General features: G+C 36.5%; 1 protein-coding gene across 1 annotated transcript in view; it reads right to left on the bottom strand.

Moving 5' to 3' along the window:
- Positions 1 to 20,414, bottom strand: part of COL3A1 (collagen type III alpha 1 chain) — a 39,270-nt gene that overhangs the window by 12,006 nt on the left and 6,850 nt on the right. The window contains exons 2-32 of the mRNA XM_045868371.3: positions 16,336 to 16,538; positions 16,027 to 16,077; positions 15,474 to 15,587; positions 14,081 to 14,161; positions 12,219 to 12,272; positions 11,700 to 11,753; positions 10,635 to 10,688; positions 9,943 to 9,996; positions 9,722 to 9,775; positions 9,036 to 9,089; positions 8,563 to 8,607; positions 8,371 to 8,424; positions 7,741 to 7,785; positions 7,084 to 7,137; positions 6,604 to 6,702; positions 6,032 to 6,076; positions 5,780 to 5,878; positions 5,524 to 5,577; positions 5,328 to 5,435; positions 5,051 to 5,104; positions 4,349 to 4,447; positions 4,001 to 4,054; positions 3,683 to 3,781; positions 3,265 to 3,318; positions 3,097 to 3,150; positions 2,722 to 2,775; positions 1,901 to 1,954; positions 1,530 to 1,574; positions 861 to 959; positions 666 to 773; positions 173 to 226 (exon numbers count right to left, since the gene is read on the bottom strand). Coding sequence (XP_045724327.1) covers positions 173 to 226; positions 666 to 773; positions 861 to 959; positions 1,530 to 1,574; positions 1,901 to 1,954; positions 2,722 to 2,775; positions 3,097 to 3,150; positions 3,265 to 3,318; positions 3,683 to 3,781; positions 4,001 to 4,054; positions 4,349 to 4,447; positions 5,051 to 5,104; positions 5,328 to 5,435; positions 5,524 to 5,577; positions 5,780 to 5,878; positions 6,032 to 6,076; positions 6,604 to 6,702; positions 7,084 to 7,137; positions 7,741 to 7,785; positions 8,371 to 8,424; positions 8,563 to 8,607; positions 9,036 to 9,089; positions 9,722 to 9,775; positions 9,943 to 9,996; positions 10,635 to 10,688; positions 11,700 to 11,753; positions 12,219 to 12,272; positions 14,081 to 14,161; positions 15,474 to 15,587; positions 16,027 to 16,077; positions 16,336 to 16,538 — 2,204 coding nt within the window. The remainder of the gene's footprint in view (positions 1 to 172; positions 227 to 665; positions 774 to 860; positions 960 to 1,529; positions 1,575 to 1,900; positions 1,955 to 2,721; positions 2,776 to 3,096; positions 3,151 to 3,264; positions 3,319 to 3,682; positions 3,782 to 4,000; positions 4,055 to 4,348; positions 4,448 to 5,050; positions 5,105 to 5,327; positions 5,436 to 5,523; positions 5,578 to 5,779; positions 5,879 to 6,031; positions 6,077 to 6,603; positions 6,703 to 7,083; positions 7,138 to 7,740; positions 7,786 to 8,370; positions 8,425 to 8,562; positions 8,608 to 9,035; positions 9,090 to 9,721; positions 9,776 to 9,942; positions 9,997 to 10,634; positions 10,689 to 11,699; positions 11,754 to 12,218; positions 12,273 to 14,080; positions 14,162 to 15,473; positions 15,588 to 16,026; positions 16,078 to 16,335; positions 16,539 to 20,414) is intronic.

The raw sequence follows: 20,414 nt of genomic DNA, 5'->3' as shown, positions 1-20,414 counted from the left end.
AGATATAAAGCAGGAATTTTAACAAGTCATTTGTGTCTTCTTAATGGTCAGAAAATGGCAAAACATGGTCTAAGTAATCATGATGAGTTTTTAGAACAATAGAAGTTGAGATGAGGAACTCTTCCACCTCACAGAGAGGTAAGTCCTGTTTTTCCCCAGTGGGAGTACTCACCCGTGGCCCGTCTTTCCCTGGAGCACCATCCGCCCCTGCGCTGCCTGGTTCGCCCTGTCAAACAAAAGCCAGAGTCATCAGATTAGAAGCATCCTCAGTGAGACTGCCAAGAAGAAGAGCAACCCTCAAGATGTGCTGTGATGGGTAGGTAGTAGATGTTCTCACTAATAGTTCCTCTAGCAATACATCTCAAATTTCACTTCCTGTAAAATGGTAACATTAAGCAGCACGTTTTTTGTTTTTTATTTATTTGACAGAGAGAGACACAGCGAGAGAGGGCAGCACAAGCAGGGGGAGTGGGAGAGGAAGAAGCAGGCTTCCCGCGGAGTGGGGAGCCCCATGCGGGGCTCGATCCCGGGATCCTGGGACCATGACCTGAGCCGAAGACAGACGTTTAGCCGCTAAGCCACCCAGAGGCCCCTGCATCAGCGCTTCTTGCCTTTAACCTATGAAGTTGGTTTTATGCTAGAATGAACAGCACAGCAGTTGGTACCTTGTCACCCTTTGGCCCGAGGCCTCCAGGACCTCCTCTTTCCCCAGGCATCCCTTGCAGACCAGGAGTCCCAGCAGACCCAGGTGGCCCAGGGGGTCCAGCAGCGCCCTGAAGTTAAAGGACAAATAGTAAACCTCCAGAAGGAAATGGAGTGCATTTTGTAAAATCTAGGTGAACTGAACCGTGCGGAGTTACCTTTCCTCCTTCGGGACCAGGGGGGCCGGCTCCACCTCTCGGTCCCATGGGCCCCACGGCTCCGGGAGGTCCTCGTTCGCCTGGGGCTCCCGAATCACCCTGGGGGTAGGAATATGGAATAGCCCTGTTAGCCAACCCAAGGCTAAAAACAAAACAAAACCACGCTAAATTGTATTCATTTTGATGCAGGTCAATGGGGGAACTTATATTTTTGAACAATTTGGAAATGGTAGTTATAAAAGACATTTGATCAACGGAGTGAGATGGAAACTGAAAAAGAGTCAGTGTAAAGGAGGAAACTCTGATACCTGGTCTGATGAGCTGCCTCTGACACTGTTGTTATTATTTTATTCACGAGGGCTTTTTTTTTTTTTTAGTTTTTCTACCAACACAGTTTTCCTATGCAGAATCAATGCCCTGGAAAGATTTGTCTTTTGCAATCTCAGGCCCATAGTTGTTTCTGTAGTATTGTTGCATGTCAGAAGATGTGATCTTCCAGATGAAGCACATCTTATCTACTAAAATGTCTTGGGTTACCTTAAGTGTATTCACCAAATAGTTGCAATGTTGTGCTTCTAAAAGACAATTTTGGTTTGATATACTAAAACTGAATCACTAGTCAATTGCTCTATAAGATGTTGAAATTAGAAAATAAACGGAAATATTTACCTTGCCTCCTGGAGTTCCAGGTGAACCAGATTCACCCTTTGGACCCTAGAAGATTGGCATTATATGATTAGGCCTCTATCATAATGCATGTTATGGGAATATAAGCAAAATAACACATTTGACTTCTTTGCATTTTGTACAATTTGTTAAATCTCGAGCTATGTACTCTTTATTTTATGGTAAAATTGAAACTTTCTATGTAATACCTATGATTGAATAATTTTTCTCTGTTTCGTTATTGAATATTTAAAAACTAAGTGCTAAAACTCAGAAACTATGCATGAGAAAATGCAAAAGTTAATAACCGATAAATGATTACGATTGATTCTTTTGGTTTCTGAGTTTTTTTAAAAAAAGGGCATGCAACTTACTGGTTCACCAGGTTTTCCATTTTCTCCTGGAGGTCCACTGGTTCCAGGCAAACCCTACAAAAAGTCATATTTGTATTGTGTAATCACTTCAAACACTGCTTACAGAAAAGCTTCTCACATGTATGTTTCTGCAAGGTATTCACACTGGTCCTAGCAGTCCTTTTAAGGCTAGAAAATTTGTGGCTCTCAAAATCCAGTGACAGAGATGTGACAATCATATCTTCCAAACTTAATGCTTTTCTTCCTCTAGTTTTCCTGTTGCTGTATATAAAAATAAATCGATGAATACGGTAAAATGGATTTAGCTATGTGGATTTATATTATAATAAAAAGACGTATAAGCATAACAAATTTTGCATGCTTAATTTAAAAAATGACTAATGCACTCATTCTGGAATAGAAATGTCTGTGTTTTTTTTTTTTAAAGATTTTATTTTTATTTATTTATTAGAGAGCAAGCGAGAGAGAAACAGCATGAGAGAGGAGAGGGTTAGAGGGAGAAGCAGGCTCCCCGCTGAGCCGGGAGCCCGATGTGGGACTCGATCCCAGGACCCTGGGATCATGACCTGAGCTGAAGGCAGTCGCTTAACCAACTGAGCCACCCAGGCGCCCCTGGAATAGAAATGTCTATTGGCATTGCCTGTCATTTTATTTCAAGGTGGAAGACAGACCCACAAATTCTAAGCTTAAGATTAATTATAATTTAGTAGTGTCACAAAAAAATTGAACTCAATTAGCTCAACAAATACAACTCTCAAGGGTAAGACTGAATTGTCTAGTAGAAGCAGAAACCCAGTGATATTTAAATAAGAAGTTCTTACTTGCAATCCTTGTGGACCAGGGGGTCCTGGATCTCCTTTGTCACCACCTGGCCCCTAATGTAGAAAAATATAATGAGATGTTCTGTTATAAAATAGCCTTTCATATTTAGTCCACACAGTTTTCATTTCAACAGGCTCATTGCTTAGTTGAAAACTTAATGGTGTGAAGGAGGGCAGAGTTTGGCCTACAGAACTGATGCAGTGGAGACATGGACAATGTAATCTTTACTTCTAGCTAGTCAGCACTTAGCTAGCTAAGTAACCAAGCTTCAAAACCGCTTTGGTGAACTATGATGACATAACTACGATTCCCAAAGTCTTTCCTCTGCCCCACTCCCGCTGACTTCCATCTCCAAGTTATGTGAGCAAACTTACAGTAGGTCCTGGGGGACCCTGAGGTCCAGTTTCACCATTCTTTCCAGCAGGACCCTAAAAAAAACAAAAGCAGTTAGGGAAACAGAGATAACGGAGATAATAGAAGCCATAGGCCAGAAATGAATGCATCTATAGAAAGCTGGAAATAAGTTAATAAAAACTGTGTACCTGAGGGCCAGGACCTCCAGGGCCACCTCGTTCTCCATTCTTGCCAGGTGCACCCTAAAGAAGTAGCCAGTATTTACTAATTCTCAAAAGGAAATCATTCAGTGTCTTATTCCCTGATAGTTTTGATCTGCCTCTTCCACACACACATACATGCATCCACAACCCAAAACTACTTTCTAGAACTAGTTTTTCATAAAGTTTGCCACTCTTTCCCCAGAACTCCCCCCCCAAAAAAACAAAAGCCCAAAAAACCCAAACAACAACAACAAATACTCCCTGTCTCACATGGTATTTTGATTTTCATATATTCTACTGTGCTTTGAAATAGAGATCAAATTTTGGCCATCTCTGAACTCCCATATGGAAAAGAAAAGCCTTCTGTCAAATATTTATTGAAGAAATAAAGGAAGGAACTCACATCATTTCCTTTAGGACCAGGGAAACCCATGACACCAGGCTGACCTCGGGGACCAGATGGGCCTGGAGGACCTGGTCGACCACTTTCTCCTTGACTTCCCTAATGAGAAAAAAAATTACATTAATAAGGGTTTGATAAAGATCTCATCAAAATATGCAATATATATGTATATATACACATATATGTATATATGTGTGTGTGAGTGTGTGTGTGTGTATATATATATATCAAGGCTCTATAATATGCATCAATGTTAGGCCAAACTATGCATTCCATTATTCACTGGGCTATAAAATGAGATGTTAAAAATGTACATACGGGAGGCCCTGGTTTTCCATCGCTGCCTGGCCCTCCTGGGCTTCCGGGCATACCCTAAATTGAAAAGGTCAGTCAGTCAGGTGATTTAAAATGATAATTAAATATATATATGTATCTGTAAAATTTTGAGATTTCATAGGTAGCCTTTTATTTGCACACATTTTCCTGTCTATGTCTCAGTCAAGTATTCTGTTTTTCTTCAATCAATTCTGATCTTAAGTTATCTTAAGAGTATTTTGCTTTGTTTTGAGGCTGTAAAATTATAGTCTGCTTTGAGCTGTCTTTGATCCTCTTTTATTTGCTCTTCTTCTTACTAAAGGGCAGTGTCAGGCAAGCGTTTCTCGGTACCCTCATTCCTGGACCTCCAGGGACACCATCTCGGCCAGGTTCTCCGGGAGCTCCTCTGGGCCCTGCGGGGCCGGGACCACCACGCTCCCCAGAGGGACCCTGCAAGGTGAAATAAATCAACAAATAGGTAGAAGAACCTTCATTGACCTAGACATTGACCACCTTTAGGTTACAGTTAGAAAGCTTTCTTTTGTCTCTTAAAGAGAGTTGGTATGCTGCTGACATGCCATAAAATCACTGTTATCTATTAGCTCGGATTATCATATTGGGAGTAGTTTGAGGCAACTTTGATGAACATCACATGTCAGCAATATTCAGTGGGTATCACGATATACTTCGATGCATATAAAGTCAAATATCTCTGATGATATAAAATCATATTTGGATAGTATTTTAGAGTTTTCAAAGAACTTTCAGGCACTTTAATTGACTTTATTCTTGCAATGATGCTGAAATAAATAATTCTCTATTGACACATAAGTTAATGAATTCTCATAGAAGTTAAATGACTTGCTTTAGTTACAAAGCTAGAAGGACTGAGCAGGGGCTAGAATCATTGTTGTGTACTGGGAATTATAATTATTTTTAAACTCCAATATATTTCCTTCAGATATTTAGGTTTTAGTTAATGGGAAACTGTGTGGAAGAACATAACTATTTGTAGTACCAGCATTTATAAAAATAGAAATTAAAGTTATTTACCTTTTCTCCTGGAAGGCCGTTGGCTCCAGCAGGCCCTCGGAATCCAGGCACACCCTGGAAATAGTAAAAGGCAAATGTTTCAGCCCAAAGCATGAAAACTTTTTCATAATTTCTGAGTAACAATAGAGATGTTCTCATGTTATACAATGCCCCCAAAACACATTTGGGATTGAGTACTCAGCTTAAGAAAAAGCATGGTTTCCTCACCCTGAAGGTCAAGTTCTATGTGGATGAAAGTGATAACTCTTCTCCTTGGAGATGCCTATGGGAAACGTACCCTTTCTCCTGCAGCTCCTGGAAGTCCGTTTGCACCAGGTTCTCCAGGTGAACCATCTTTGCCATCTTCACCTTTAGGTCCTGGAATACCTGGAGAACCAGCTTCCCCCTAAAAAGGATGCCAATAAAGGGATACATTTGGTTGCAAAATTTTAGCGGAAATAAAGAATAACCCATTCTGTTGGGGTAACACTTACACGTTCACCGCGTGGCCCTGGCTCTCCTTTGGCACCATTTTTACCAGGTTCACCCTAAATGAAACAAAATCTTGGTTTAAAAACAGGGAGTACAGACTAAGAAAATCAGCAGTGGCAACTGCTGATCCAGTGATAAAACCAGAGGGAAACCAACATAAAATCAAATAAACAAGTGCAAAAAGTTTGCTGTTTATATTTCTGTTGTGGGACTTGAGCCACACCTTTCAGGCAACTAGGGAAAAAATATGCAACTTACTGCACCACCTCGCTGTCCAGGAGCACCATTGGTACCAGCTGGTCCAGGAGGACCCCGGGCTCCTATCAGTCCAGGAGCTCCAGGAATGCCAGCAGGACCCTAAAAATAGCCCAAGAACACTAACATTAGTTAAACTTGAACTCTCTTTTCTGAAGAGCTAACTTAGACATCACAAATGGGTTGTCATGCAAAATGCAAAGGAATCCAATAATGGGTGTGGATGAAATGAGCATGGGCGTGAGGGCAACTTACCATTTCACCTTTCCCACCAGGACTACCATTGCTCCCAGGAGGGCCCTAGAAGGGGAAAAGAGCCTAGTAAAAATAATGTAACTAGTGAATATACATTTGCAAAGTAAATTTATTGATGGGTGTTGGGCTTTGTAGAGATTCGGTGATTCCTCCAACTACAGCATAACACATAAAATGTAGGCAAAAGAATTATCATTATCTGAATAAATTAAAGATAATATGCACTTGGTCTAAATGATTAAGGAATAAATAGAAAAGGTGTTTAATCCTGTTTCTTCTCTGAATTTTTGTGATCAGTGATCAGTTGGAACACATTCTTTGAAGTATCAGATAACTATCCATCCTCCACTTTGTCAAATAAACATAAAATTCATAAATTTTGAAGAGGGTAAACCTCAAGACCCATGAATTTTAGTACTAACCAAATCAGTATTTATCACAGTAGAGTCATTTCAGAGCATCAAGCAACAATTTTTTTTTCAAAAAATATTTCAGTTGATAGCAACAGTAAAACATATGCTTTCATGAAAGAAGTGTAGCAACACTCCTCAATGGCCATATTTGTTACTTACAGGAGGACCTGGAGCACCAGCATGGCCCTGAGGTCCAGGTTCTCCTCTTTGTCCGGGGGAGCCGCTTGAACCAGGAGATCCAGCAGGTCCAACTTCACCCTAAGGTGGAAAACCCTAAGTAGTCAGTGTCTTTCGCCATTTGTAATCACTAAGCCAGTTTAAGCCCATCTCCCAAATGCAGGAATAGTATGATGATATGCTCTATCATAAGCAAAGAATCATGAATCACGTAGGCACAGAAAAATACTAACTATGTGTGTGATTATGTGATCTGATTTTCAGAAAGAGACTAGGAAAAGACGAAGAGATATCAGAATAGTTGAATGCCAGGGAATTAAAAATAGGGCTTTAAAGATCTGAATAGGTAAAAAGATATCTACTTGATGGGTAAAATATATATATTATTTTGAAGAAACAATCCAAAGATTTTCTGTTGTTCCAAGATCTATTTTATATTCTTCTATAAAAATGCATGTTTACCTTAGCACCAGGAGAACCAGGGAATCCTGCAGTTCCAGGGGGACCAGGAGGACCCTGAAAAAAATTAAAGACAATTTCAAGAGCTCTTAATCAAGTAAACAGAAGCTAACATAACACTAACTAGTAAATAATAAGTTAGCACATAAACAATACAGAAGACAATTATGCAGATAAAATAGTACTTATCATCCATGGGTGAATATTATGTAGAGAAACAATGTGGCAAAATACAAGAAAGTAAAATCTAAAGTTAGAAAAGTAGGATCCCCCTGCCTTCCACCACAAATTCTGTGATTTGTGCAATTTACTTAGCCCGAACTCTTGTACCCTTGTTTATAAAATGGAGGTAATATTATTATCTATTTTTCAGAGCGCTTTTAATTGCCATGTCCAGTACTGGTTATTAACTGACACAGTGAACACTATACAGATGTTAGTAATTGGCCAAGTATAATGAGGAGTATCAGAATTTCACTTATGGGTTTAGTGTTTCTAGATCGTGTCTAGATTTAGTCTATGGACCTGGTGTCAGTTTGAGTGAAATGTTTATGGACAATGTTGAGTTTTAGGCCTATATTCCATATTATTCCAACATTCCATACCACATAATCTCTCATTACACTGAAGCAACTCAGGGTTAGATAAAAAGTTACTTACTGGTTGTCCATCACTTCCGCGAGCACCATCATTACCTCGAGCCCCCTAAAAAGAGAAGTTTGTCTCAAATATCTTCTTAATTCTGAAAAGCCAGTCACGAGTGATGACTAAAATGATTTTTTTTTAAGATTTTATTTATTTATTTGAGAGCAAGAGAGAGAAAGAGAGTGACTCAATCCCAGGACTCCGGGATCATGACCTGAGCCAAAGGCAGAAGCTTAACCTGCTGAGCCACCCAGGCGCCCCCTTACTAAAATTCTGACTCCATTGAGTTGACTTTTCCTCCAGTGTATTAAAATCTGCTAAATATATATTTTTAGAGTCAAATTGTTAAAATTCTGATGTATACAGCAATGATCTGATATAGAAGAACTGGGTTCTGTGTTTAACAGAACTAAATGTGAATTAATTGTTCTAATAACATAGGCAAAGTTAACCCTCAAAAAAATTTTCAACGGAGATAATAACTATAAAACCCTTATTTGTTTCCCTACAGTTATAGCTACAGTTTTATGGAGGCATCGTTAAATGCTATTTCATGGGAAAGATTTTCCTGGCGATTGCCACAGCCTGCAAACCTGGATGAGACCCTTATCTGGGATTCTGTGCAGTGTTGGTAGCAAAACTCACCGCAGCTCCTGGCAGTCCTGGCCGTCCTCTCTCACCAGGAGCTCCTCTGGGACCCTACAGAACACAGTTGAAAGAATGGTCTTACCTTAACCTTGCCATGTGTAAGAACAGTTGGGGAAGGAGCAAGGCAAGTTTTGGGTTAGATGGAGGTTAATAAACTAAAACTGAAAATTACATAAGAAATATAATTACCATGGGTCCAGGGGCTCCATTTTCACCTGGGAGGCCATTTTCACCCTAGAAACATGTAAAATATGTTACCATTTTGTAGAACAGAGAGAGGAATGTGAAGTTTTTTAAATGCAGCACATTATGAAGAATATTATAGAACCTAAGAAAAAGATATTTTTTGGCAATATCAAATTTTTGGTAGCATTTTATTTACCATAATTCTCAATTTTTGCATTTTAAAAACTTGAGGATGAAACAGGAGTAATCAGTGAGTTACTCAGAGATGCACAATCATTTCTAATCTAGATAGTCAAGCTATCAGCTTTCATGGAAGCCCCAATAGAACATCTGAATTAGTCACTGTTATTTAGCTCCTGGAATGCAAAATTCAGGTAAATTTCAGAAAAGGTTAAACCCCAAAGTATAAATCTTAAATATAGCTATAACATTTAAAGGAATTTACTTACAAAAATATGATTTTTGTTTTGATTTACCTTTAATCCAGGAGCACCTGTATCACCCTTTTCTCCATTTCGTCCATCAAAGCCCTAGGAAACGTATAAAAGTAATAAAAATATTAAAGATCTGTTAACAATCCAGAATGGTTGAAAACTTTACATTGTATTTTTCATAACTAGTTTTTACCACATTCACTGATGTGAATAATTTAAAACTCTTTTAAATGGATTGAAGATATTTGACATTGATTTTATAGTAAAAAATCTGAATTAACAAGTACAATCTAGTTCAATTAGGAAGTTGCCTTAGTGATAGCAAATATCAGCTTCACAGATTTTATTTCTATTAAATTGATAAATTTGGGGGTCAGTTGGTGGAATCTACCTAATGATTTGCATAGACTAATTTGCTTGATTAAATTGTAAATCACATTGACTAAGCCAATGAATAATGCATGGCTCTCAATAATACATTTTCATTTTTTTCTGGCAATGATGATAAGAAAATTAAATAATTTTTTCCCAAGCCTTTTCACATATTTAAAATCAGTCTAATTACTACCTGTAAAATTACTAGTTGGTTTGGTCAACAAAGTCAACTAACTGTTAAAAAATCAAATCAACCATTTTTGGCACATACTCAAATTGCCCAATAAAATTGGTTAGGCAAGTAAACATGGTTAAATGAAATAGCTTTTTGTTAATCTAGAAACTCTACTTACTCTATGTCCTTTCATACCAGGGAATCCAGGCATACCAGCTGGACCTTTTATACCCTAAAAATAAGGAATAGAACAGATATTAATGAATTTTCAAATAGAATCACAGTCCAGTTGTAAAATGCCTTCCATTTTTAAGTTTAATTCAATCTAATTATAGAATAATTTTCAAGCTAAGATCATCGTGACTACTCCATGTAATTCACTGGATGCCAAAGACTTACTGGAGGTCCAGGCAACCCTCGCTCTCCAGGTCGTCCGGGTCTTCCTGATTCTCCCTAGGTGGAGAAATAAAAAAATACGTAGGTGATTGTGGAAGAGAAAGCACATTGTGCCTAGTTAGCAAACCAATGACTTTGCATTTTCTCATCAAGGACTCATGAAAATGGTTAGGCTAAACATTTAGTTGTTAGAACAGCTTTCCTAGTAGAAGGAATGGAGAGGACTTCTCCCATCTCAATATGAACTTATGAACATCACACGCATCACTCTTCACTGAACTATTATAAGGCTCTCTCAATCCATTGAGAAGAATTTGCCATTGGAAATCAAATGGGAAAGGAAGAAGGACACAATATTAAAGGTGTTTTTAAGTTTTCAAGTTCATAAAGTATTGATATCAATTTCTTCATTACAAGAGGAAGAAAGAAGCTACTTTTCTCTCCTCCAGTTAAATGATCTATTCAGTGGGTGTACCTTCTTGACAGTGAAGAAGCACATTTAGGGGTTCCATTAGTTTGGAATTCAAATTATGGTATTTACAGTTATACAAACACTATACATTCAAAAATTAATATGAGCTAAAATGTCATTAGGATAGCAATGATTTTTTTGGTAAGGTTTTCCCATGAGCCTAGCATACAGTATATTCCAACTTGGATTTTGCCATATCTCCATTCAATCTTTAAAGACTTACATCTTTTCCAGCAGGACCAGATGGACCTATAGCACCAGGGGGTCCTGGAGGGCCCTGAAAATAAGAAAATAAAAAACAAATGTATCTATAGGTTTTTCTTTCACAACAACTTATTGTTACATAGTACGTGTTTTCCTGAAAGGAATCTCCTTTTAGAAAATACTCTTGGGGCGCCTGGGTGGCTCAGTTGGTTGAGCGACTGCCTTCGGCTCAGGTCATGATCCTGGAGTCCCGGGATGGAGTCCCGCATCGGGCTCCCTGCTCGGCGGGGAGCCTGCTTCTCCCTCTGACCCTCCCCCCTCTCATGTGCTCTCTCTCTCTCTCTCATTCTCTCTCTTTCAAATAAATAAATAAAATCTTAAAAAAAAAAAAAAAAGAAAATACTCTTAATATTTTTCATGATGAAAATGACATATGGAGTTAATATTATGCCTGTATTATATCCAGTTTTCACTGTTTAATGAACTTATTTTTAATAGGAATTAAAAATATCATGTATCTATATTTTATATCATATGCACTTATAAACCCATAGGCACTTTCACATTTTGTGAGATATTGAATTTTTTAATATACAGGGATTTCCAAATAGTTTGAAATATTAAATTGAACTAACTTCACCTCACTTGCTTGTTTATACAGCATGGTTTTTTTTTTTTTTTTGGAGGACTCTGTTAGATTATACTTATTTCTACTAAATTAAGTTTTAAAAATTGTATGTCAGAAAAGCAGATATGCAGGTGAACTGAGTGATTACAGGAAAATTAAATCTATATTTAAGAGAAAGAAGATTTGTATCCACACTAGGAGGTGAACTATGATGGTGGCTAATTAGGCCAGGAATTCCTAGATTCAATAGCAAGTGTCTCTAGGAAATCTAAACCACTACAGAGTCCAAAAGATCTTTGAAACCAGTTCAACTATCATAGGAAATATTATTTATTATTTTAATTTTGAGCATAAACAATCTATACATTATAGGACCTATGATGATATTTTAGAAAATAAAAGTGACTTCTACATAGAATTGTCAATTTATTAAATACAGATGTAATTGTTACTTACTGATGGACCAGCTTGCCCAGGTTCACCGGGGGGACCTTGGTATCCTGGAGAACCCTAGTGAGTAGAATAATGTGCAAATATTTTAAAAGTAATGTAATATTCACATTAAGCATTTACCTCTTGAAGACAGTATGAAATCAGGATTTGTGAATGCAATAGTAAATCTTATTCCAATTTATAAACACAGAAGCCAAAATTTTTCAGATCAGAAGAAAGCAAATTTATTCCATTATATCCACGTTATTCCATTGAAAATGAATTGTTTTGAACTTGAAGCCGTATCACATGCAAATTAAGCCTATGGTTTAATTTTACCAAGGTTTTCATTATGAATAGTTGTCTGTGGAAAGGAATTAGGCATGAAATTCCATCTTTGAAGGAATGATAGTTTCCTGGGTGTGATTTCTCTCCTTAATTGGGATTATGCATGTTGGAATGGCTAAATTACAGCAAGATCTATGTAAACTCGATTTATATAAAATTCATGAAAAAGAAAGCACCACTAATGGCTACACTTACCGGGGAGCCAGGATGACCAGATGTACCAGGGGGACCAGGAGGGCCAGGGGGACCCTGGAATGTAAATGTAAAGGATAAATACCAAATAAATTTATCTGAAATACACTTTTTTCAGGCATCAAAGAGATGCCTCTGTTCAGAAATGATACTGACATTAAAAAAAAAAAAATAAGAACAGCATGCCTCGTTATGTAGTAACTATTCATGGATATGATTAATTTTATTAGATATACAATAAAGATCTCACTACAAAAACATCACTCTAAATGGAATTCCCACAGAATCAATACAAATTATTAGTAAATGCTATAAAATGTTAGCCTGAACCCTCCATAAAAAGGGGTTTAAAATCTGGAAAAATCCATGCAAAATGCTGTGGAAGTCCCTGCAATTAGAATGATACTTGTCCTGGTGAAGAAGCATTTTTTTTGCCTGCCAGCCAGACTCCTGTGGAAAAATATCTACATACTGTTAATCCCAGTTTCTAAAAACAATGATGTAAATCAACCCAGAAATTCTTAATTATGTCACTGAGTTATGTTAACATGAAGATTTAGATGTGCTTTTGAAAATCAGCATACATGGGACGATGATAAATTACAATTAGAACCAACTGATTTATCATTGCTCAGAAATACAGCTTACACTAGAAAATCTTCCATTTTATAGCATGCGGTTTCTAAATACTGATAACAAATTTATAAAGCAACAGTTTGTAATTAAATGTTCTCTCGTAACCTCTTTTCTGGAATATTAAGTAGTGGGTTTTTTGTTTTGTTTTGTTTTTTTAGTTTTTGGTTTTTTTAGTAAAAACTGTGTATAGGATTGAAAAATAAGATTCATAATTTGAATCTAGTTGCATAAGACCAGATATTTACATTGTTAATATAATTTTCCTTCCGGCTTTAAAAGAAAAAAAAAATCACATCCCCCAAAACTTTAGAGATTTGTAAAATTCTCTTTTTACAATTTACATCAATTTTAAGGGTCATTCTTTAACTGGTCATTTGGATCTACCAGCTAAATTTTGTCCTCTCTAGTTTTGGAAGTCACAAATATGGTGTCTAATGATCTGGTTGGAAACCTTCCATAATCCCTGAGAATCCAGCATCATGTTTCCTTTACACTTACGTACCTGTTACTGGCAGTGAAGTGATGATCTTTCCCACATTGCTTCTCCCGAGAGCCTGGTCTACAATTAGGGTCATTTACGTGGGACGCATTTACCATGCGTCATGCCCAGGTGCCCAGGTTTCAGTAATTTTTTTTTTCTATTTTCTTCTATCAAAACTCTAGGTCATTTACGTTAAGGGAAACCTTTTGGGTACAATGTGAATAGCTATCATGTGTAATAGGAAAACTTAAAGACTCAATAAATTCTGGAAATATTTGTATTTGATTTCAGGGTTTGAGGTGGGGCAGCTTGTAATATTGGACATTCATCACTCGGATTGTCATCTAGCAAGTAGCACTTAATTGATGAAAGCACATAAAAAAAGAAGATTCTGAACAATTTAGAACGAGGAAAAATGGAAGTGAAAAATAGCAAATTTTGGTTAAAATTAGGGAATATATAGGTGTGAGACCTAAGCACTAAGGCAGGTGGGCTCCTGGGATGCGTTGTTGTATAAAGAAGGAAGGCGAGGCAGAACAGGTGTGAGATGAGAGGCAGTGAGGAAAAAATGAGTTAGGATAAGAAAGATCATGATAATCCTACCATTTGCTTTACCAGCCTTAATGGAAAATAAGCTATTTTGTACGCATATGTAATAATACCATATTACTAGGAAAACAATCATTCAAGAATTAACAAATTGGAAACTACATCATGCTCTAGAATGCTGAGAAACTCTTGTACATACAGCTGGCCCAGGATAGCCTGTGATTCCTCCTCCTCCTACTCCAGCCTTGACGTCATATGACTCAAACTGGGGAGAATAGTTCTGTAGCAAAGAGACCAAGTAGATACGATCATTTTGATATATATGTCATAGTTCTTTCCAAAAGCATTTAGAAGAGGTGCATGCAACATCTACCATTCACTGACAGAGAGTTTCTGCATGCCAGAAGATGTGGTCTGTATTATTTCATCATCTTGCTTATCCTGTCTCTCTGTTGCTTCAGGTAGTAGATACACTACAGAAATACTTGTTTATGTAGTACACACACCCTTCAACTAACTCTGTGCAATGTTATTCCCAAATAATTATTTCCTATATGATCTTACTCAAAATATCATTTTTACGTGATACCCACAGCTTTAGAAACATAGGATCATGGACTGTTTGAAGCTGAAAGAGGCTTGAAATCATATAATCTGATCGTCTCATTCTGAGCAGGAAAAAAATGGAAAAGTCAAATTACTTTACCAACATTTAATGATGAAAGTTAAATTTGTATCCCCTGGCTTCTGGTTAATATGCCTAACAAATTCACCCTCCAAATAAGCATCCCCATAGAAAATAGGCACAAGAATAATAGAAAAGCTCATGTGCTTATTGGATTTCTTTGAAGATTATTTGGTTTTGAATCCCAGTCCTACAAGTGGGTTATGTTTGGTACCAGGATAAGAATAAATAGATGGTATGCTTTGCTTTCTGTTGAATTGATTTTTGAATAGCATTTTTTAAAACTCAGAGTGATTTGTAGATATGTGGCTTCTAATTTCTCCTAACCGCATGCAACAGAAATTACATCTCATTTATTTGTTTGGTTGGTTGTTTTACATGCAGGGTTATTTGGCTGTCATGCTTTTTAGGAGAAGCAGGATGTGCTCTGAAGGCTTGGCAAGAGTATTTGCCTAGGCTTGAATCATCCTGTTGACTTAAAGTCAATAAGGAGTATTCACAGCTCTTTAACTGCTTTTTGTCCAGACTTTCAGAGGCTCTACCGTTGGGATTATAAGTAAAATAAGGCACAGTTACAGCAGTTCCTAGATCCTCCAGGTTAATTCATTTGGGAGTTGATGGCTCATTTCTCAAACATAGTGATAGATTCTATGTCTGCTGAGAAGTTGGGAAATGTTGCAAAGATATAATAACAATAGCATTAGCATTATGAGGAAAAGTAAAATTTATAAATCACTTAAAATAGTGTCCAGCACTTACAAGCACTAAATAAGGATTTGTTAAATACATACAATCAGAGAATAGATATAAGGAATCCACAAAAGTGAAATGTTTTATAGGCTAAAGAAAAGAAAATGAAGTAGGTAGTTTTAAAGGGAGGGGATCTTTTCGTCCTGGAATTTATTACCTGAGGACCAGTAGGGCATGATTCACAGATTCCAGGGGGGCCAGGAGACCCAGGGGAACCTGGTTGTCCTGGAATACCAGGATCACCATTTCTCCCAGGAATACCAGGTGGGCCCTAAAAGAATCAAAGACAAAAACTCATAAGACAGTGAAAAGGCCTCGTGATTCAGAATTATCATCAAATTGTAGCTTCTCTGCTTTATAATATGAGGAACCGATATAAGTGATACATTTTCTTGAGAATACATATATTTTTTATCTAAATCATGTGAATAATTTCAGCATGATTTATTTCTTTGTAGATTGTCCTATATTTTATTTTTCAAATTGATAATGGGGATGAAGACATTATATAATGTTGGGGAAATTTAAGTATTCACATGTACAATTATGGATTCTCAGTTTGAGTTCTCTTGTGTCATTAAATAATGTAGTAGTCAAGGAAATGTCTGAATGATGAAGACTCAAATATGAAAAGGCTATTAGAAGAAGCAAAAAAAAAAAGCAGACTACTTAAATAACTCATTTCATTCTACTGAAGAATGTTTACTTACTGGATCTCCCTTAGGGCCTTGAGGTCCATGACCATTAGGAGGGCGAGGAGGCTAATAAATGGAAAAGATACAGATTAAGTAAGACATAAGAGCAACTTTCCCATGAAGTGTGTCCCAATTTGCATATTTATTTCTTATCCCCAATTACATCCAATCCTTAGTTTTAAACCAGAATATTCATCTTTTACTTGTAATTCCAACATAGTTGGTAGACATTGCTTTCTTCTCCTTTCAAGCTCCTACGGTATAGGAACGATTCATGTGTTAAAATATAAATCTTGAAGGTGTACAGATTTTCTTTAAACTCACAGCTGTTGGAGGCTGGGGGCACACTGCACAACATTCTCCAAATGGGATTTCTGGGTTGGGACAGTCCAATTCTTGTTCGTCACATATTATGTCATCACAGAGAACAGATCCTGAGTCACAGACACATATTTGGCAAGGTTCTGGCTTCCAGACATCTCTATCCGCATAGGACTGACCAAGATGGGAGCATCCCCCGTCAACAGCTGGAAAGTAAGTTAGATGGTGTGATGTTGTCTTAGGTTTTGCTGAAATATGATTTTTGTTATGCTGTCATGACTTCCCAATAACCAAAGTGGAGATAGTTTGAAACCAATAAGTTCTTCCTTTTATTAAACTAATTTGTATGTTCTTAGAAGCATGCTTATGCAAAAAAAAAAAAAATCCACAAATTAAATTACTAAGAATATCATATTCTCTATACATAATTTGCTAACTGGTAAAAGATTGCTTAAAATACCAAATCTTGTTTATTAGCTTCAAAATGGCACACCATAGTAAATTTTCCTTAAGGCCAATAAGAATTTTAATTTCAATTATAGTAAGAATTTAGCACCAATGGAAACCACACAAGACTTAAACATTTATTTATTAATTGTGTAATTGAAAACAAGCCTTTCTAGCAATCATTATCCTCTGCTTTAATAGTAGACCGGAGCATTAAACTATAATGACGATTTTATCACTAACTCTGAAGACTTTCTGGATTTTATTAAGCTAATTGGGAAATTCAGAGGAAAACAGCTGTTCTTGGCAGCATAAAACTCTTCCAGATTCCTGGGAAAGCTTTAGCAAAGCTTGCTGTATGTATTGAATATCACTGTCAGCTCCACTGGGCATTAGTAGGTCAACATGATATGACATAATATATTGTATAGCCCATATGGATATAAAGAGAGTTCCAAATCACTAAAAATAAATAGTGTTTTTAAAAAATAAATATGGGCAGGGAATAAGTAAAAATAATAGGGAAAAATATGAATCATGGCATGTGTATTTGTGGCTTAACATGGTCAAAAATTTGCTTCAACCAAAATTTTAAACTTGTTTCCTACTTATATGTAAGGTACTCAGATTTCAGCAGATATTAACAATGAATCAGCTTAGGGGTTGCCAAAACAAAACCTGGTCTCAATTCTTAAAGCATTAGCTGTGGATTGTGGTTAAATACAGCTTTAGTTCCTAAGGATTATTATGATAGTTTGCCAGTAATTGAGTAAATAAATAAGATGTTTCTAAACATCTGCAAAAATTTTTGCAAACAACAAATGATATACTGTTCAGTATTTATATTTTTGTGAAACAGTGAAACTTTATTTTCTCAGAGCCAACATCTTTAAAATGTCTGCTGAAAGAGGCCTGCTTGGGAGGAAGCAAGTAGTTTAATAACCATACTTTTTGCTGCCTTGTGGTCAAGAGGCCTTTGAGTGCGTCCTAAAGTTTTTCCATCTGGAGGTTGCATATGACCATGAAGATCACGTTTATAAGTTCCCAGTTCTATATCCTCTCATATCTGAAGTAATAATGATTTAGGTTCATGCTATATACTTTGGGTTTAGACGTTTAGCCGGTTTAACAAAAGTTCACAAAAGAGGGGTAATTGCAGAACCTGCAGACTGACATGGCCTCCATTCGTCTTTTCCATTATTGTGTACAGATACGACTTTAATGATCTTGCACTATTATAATACCCTCCATCAATTCAGGAAGTGTCAAAGTCTGTTCTTACTGTGTGGGACCATTACCCAAAGTGGTCTACAGCTAATAAAAGAAAGCTTGTTTGTTTTATTGCAATTTTAAGAAGGCAAGAATTTGTTTATTTTAAAAAGTTATTCTCATTCTTCCTCCATGTTTGAAACAGATATATGAGAACACTGGAAAGAAATACTGTCTAAGCTTTCGGAGGAGAATTCCTTTCTATTTAGTGAGCATAAAAGCTGAATGCCAGAATGCTTACCTAATGCAAATGAAGTAGGTCTATTTAAACAGTATTATGAAAGATATGCTTAAGAGAAGCCCAATCTTTTTCACATTGTTATGAACAATAATAATATGAGAGGGGAGAGGCATCAAACTCATTTTTCTCTAAGCAGAACTGACATTTTATATTTAGGAACTAAGTTCACTGTTCTTCAGAAGAGGCCTGAATGTTTTAATTAGATGGAAGGTAGTTTAATAAATTGCATGAAATACATTCTGCAGTTTTTGGATTAGCTTCTGATTCTTAAAATGAAACATTTTAAAGCTTTCTCTAAATTAACATTATGGGAAATGTTCCAACAGATTATTTTTAGCTCAAGATTTCCCCATTAATAATGTGGACTTCAGGCTCCCCAGCCTTTCTGAAAATACTACTAGTGTACAGAATGTTGATTACAGGTAATAATAATGTATCGTATACTAGAGATTTGTTAAGAAAGTAGATTTTAAGTGTTTACACCCCTCTGCACACACACAAAAATGTGACTGTGGGGTGACTACTAGTTAACTCGATTGTGGTAATCATGTCACAATGTGTATGTATATCAAATCATCATGTTGTACACCTTAAATATACACACTTTTATTTGCCAATAATAGTTCAGTAAAGCTGTGGGGGGGGGAAGAAAATATAGTACTAATTTATACTAATGATTCCTTCAGCTCTTTGTCTCTGGATTGGGAATATCTTTCTACATTTAACACAGGACCTATGTTACAAAACTTAGCTATTGGATATTGATAATTTACTAAAGACAAATGATTAAAACAGTTAAAGGGAGAGTCAAGTATTTCATATTTTAAATATCTTTTCTTTGTTCTTCATCTGACCTAAAATTAACATTTTTTTCCCTTGTATATTCATCCTCTCTGTTTACGTCTCATTGAAAGTATCACCACATCACTAGAAATACAGTGTTTTCCATTTGCTCTGCAAACTATTAAGTGAGCACAATATTTACTTTTTTTTTAAATTGTAAATGAGTTCATTAGAGTTGGGTTAAAACCAATGTTACATAAATGAAAACTGTTACTTAGCTTCTTGTGTCCAAATTTTATTAGAAACCATATGTATTATGCCTCTTAAACCACAGAGGTCTCAATATAGAGGTTGAGTCACTTTATTGTACATCTCTCTCTTTTTTTAAGTGATGTTGTTCTAAGGAAAAGAAGAAAGTTGGAATGCTTGAAAAATAAGAATTAATGCAGGTTGTTTATTGCCATACTTATTTCACATCCATTTAAAAGAAGTTTGGCTCTCCTGAAAAGTCAGTTTCTGTAGAAACTTGTGGTTGAGAGTCAGACTGTTCTCTGTTACTCTATCTCAGTCACCTTTGTTGAAAGGCAGTTTCCTCTAATTTCTTGTTCTGTGCGTGACAAGATATGGTTGGCGATATGTTCTCCTGGAAGCTAAACCTCTTACACAGATGTCTCATGGCCCTCAGTTTTAGTACCATAGTCTAATGATCTGTGAGAAAATCATGGGAAAGTCAAGAAAAAGAATGTTTTGTTCTCAAAAGGAATAACATTCTAGTTTGCCACTTGCAGCGTTTAGAAATGGTTTTAAAAATGGGATTCAGAAATTCAAAAATGTTAAATAAAAGGCAAATAATCTCATTTTTACTACTGGAGAAGAAATAGATTTTTCCAATTACTTCCTTTATTGTTATTGCTAAAATGAAGTCTCCTGAGGCACCTGGGTGGCTCAGTTGGTTAAGCCACTGCCTTCGGCTCAGGTCATGATCCTGGAGTCCCGGAATCGAGTCCCGCATCGGGCTCCCTGCTCGGCAGGGAGTCTGCTTCTCCCTCTGACCCTCCTCCCTCTCATGCTCTCTGTCTCTCTATCTCATTCTCTCTCTCAAATAAATAAACAAAATCTTTAAAAATAAAAAAATAAAAAAAATAAAAAATAAAATAAAATAAAATGAAGTCTCCCTGTTCCAATAAGTAATTAATTTTACACCCCACCTCTCATGTCACTTGGTGTTTCCGTTCCTTGTTACAAAGTACAGACCTGAAATAAATTTATTTGTGGCCACACAAGCAAATGCATTAGACTAAATCATCTCCTTCCTGGGATCTAAATTATAAAACAAAATGAA

The sequence above is a fragment of the Mirounga angustirostris genome, unplaced genomic scaffold, assembly GCF_029215605.1.
Source record: "Mirounga angustirostris isolate CCGP_5_RB_7025 unplaced genomic scaffold, mMirAng1.0.hap1 SCAF_3, whole genome shotgun sequence".
NCBI classification, from domain to species: domain Eukaryota; kingdom Metazoa; phylum Chordata; class Mammalia; order Carnivora; family Phocidae; genus Mirounga; species Mirounga angustirostris.
Note: the sequence above shows the minus strand (reverse complement) of the source record. Positions and strands in the feature narration are given on the sequence as shown.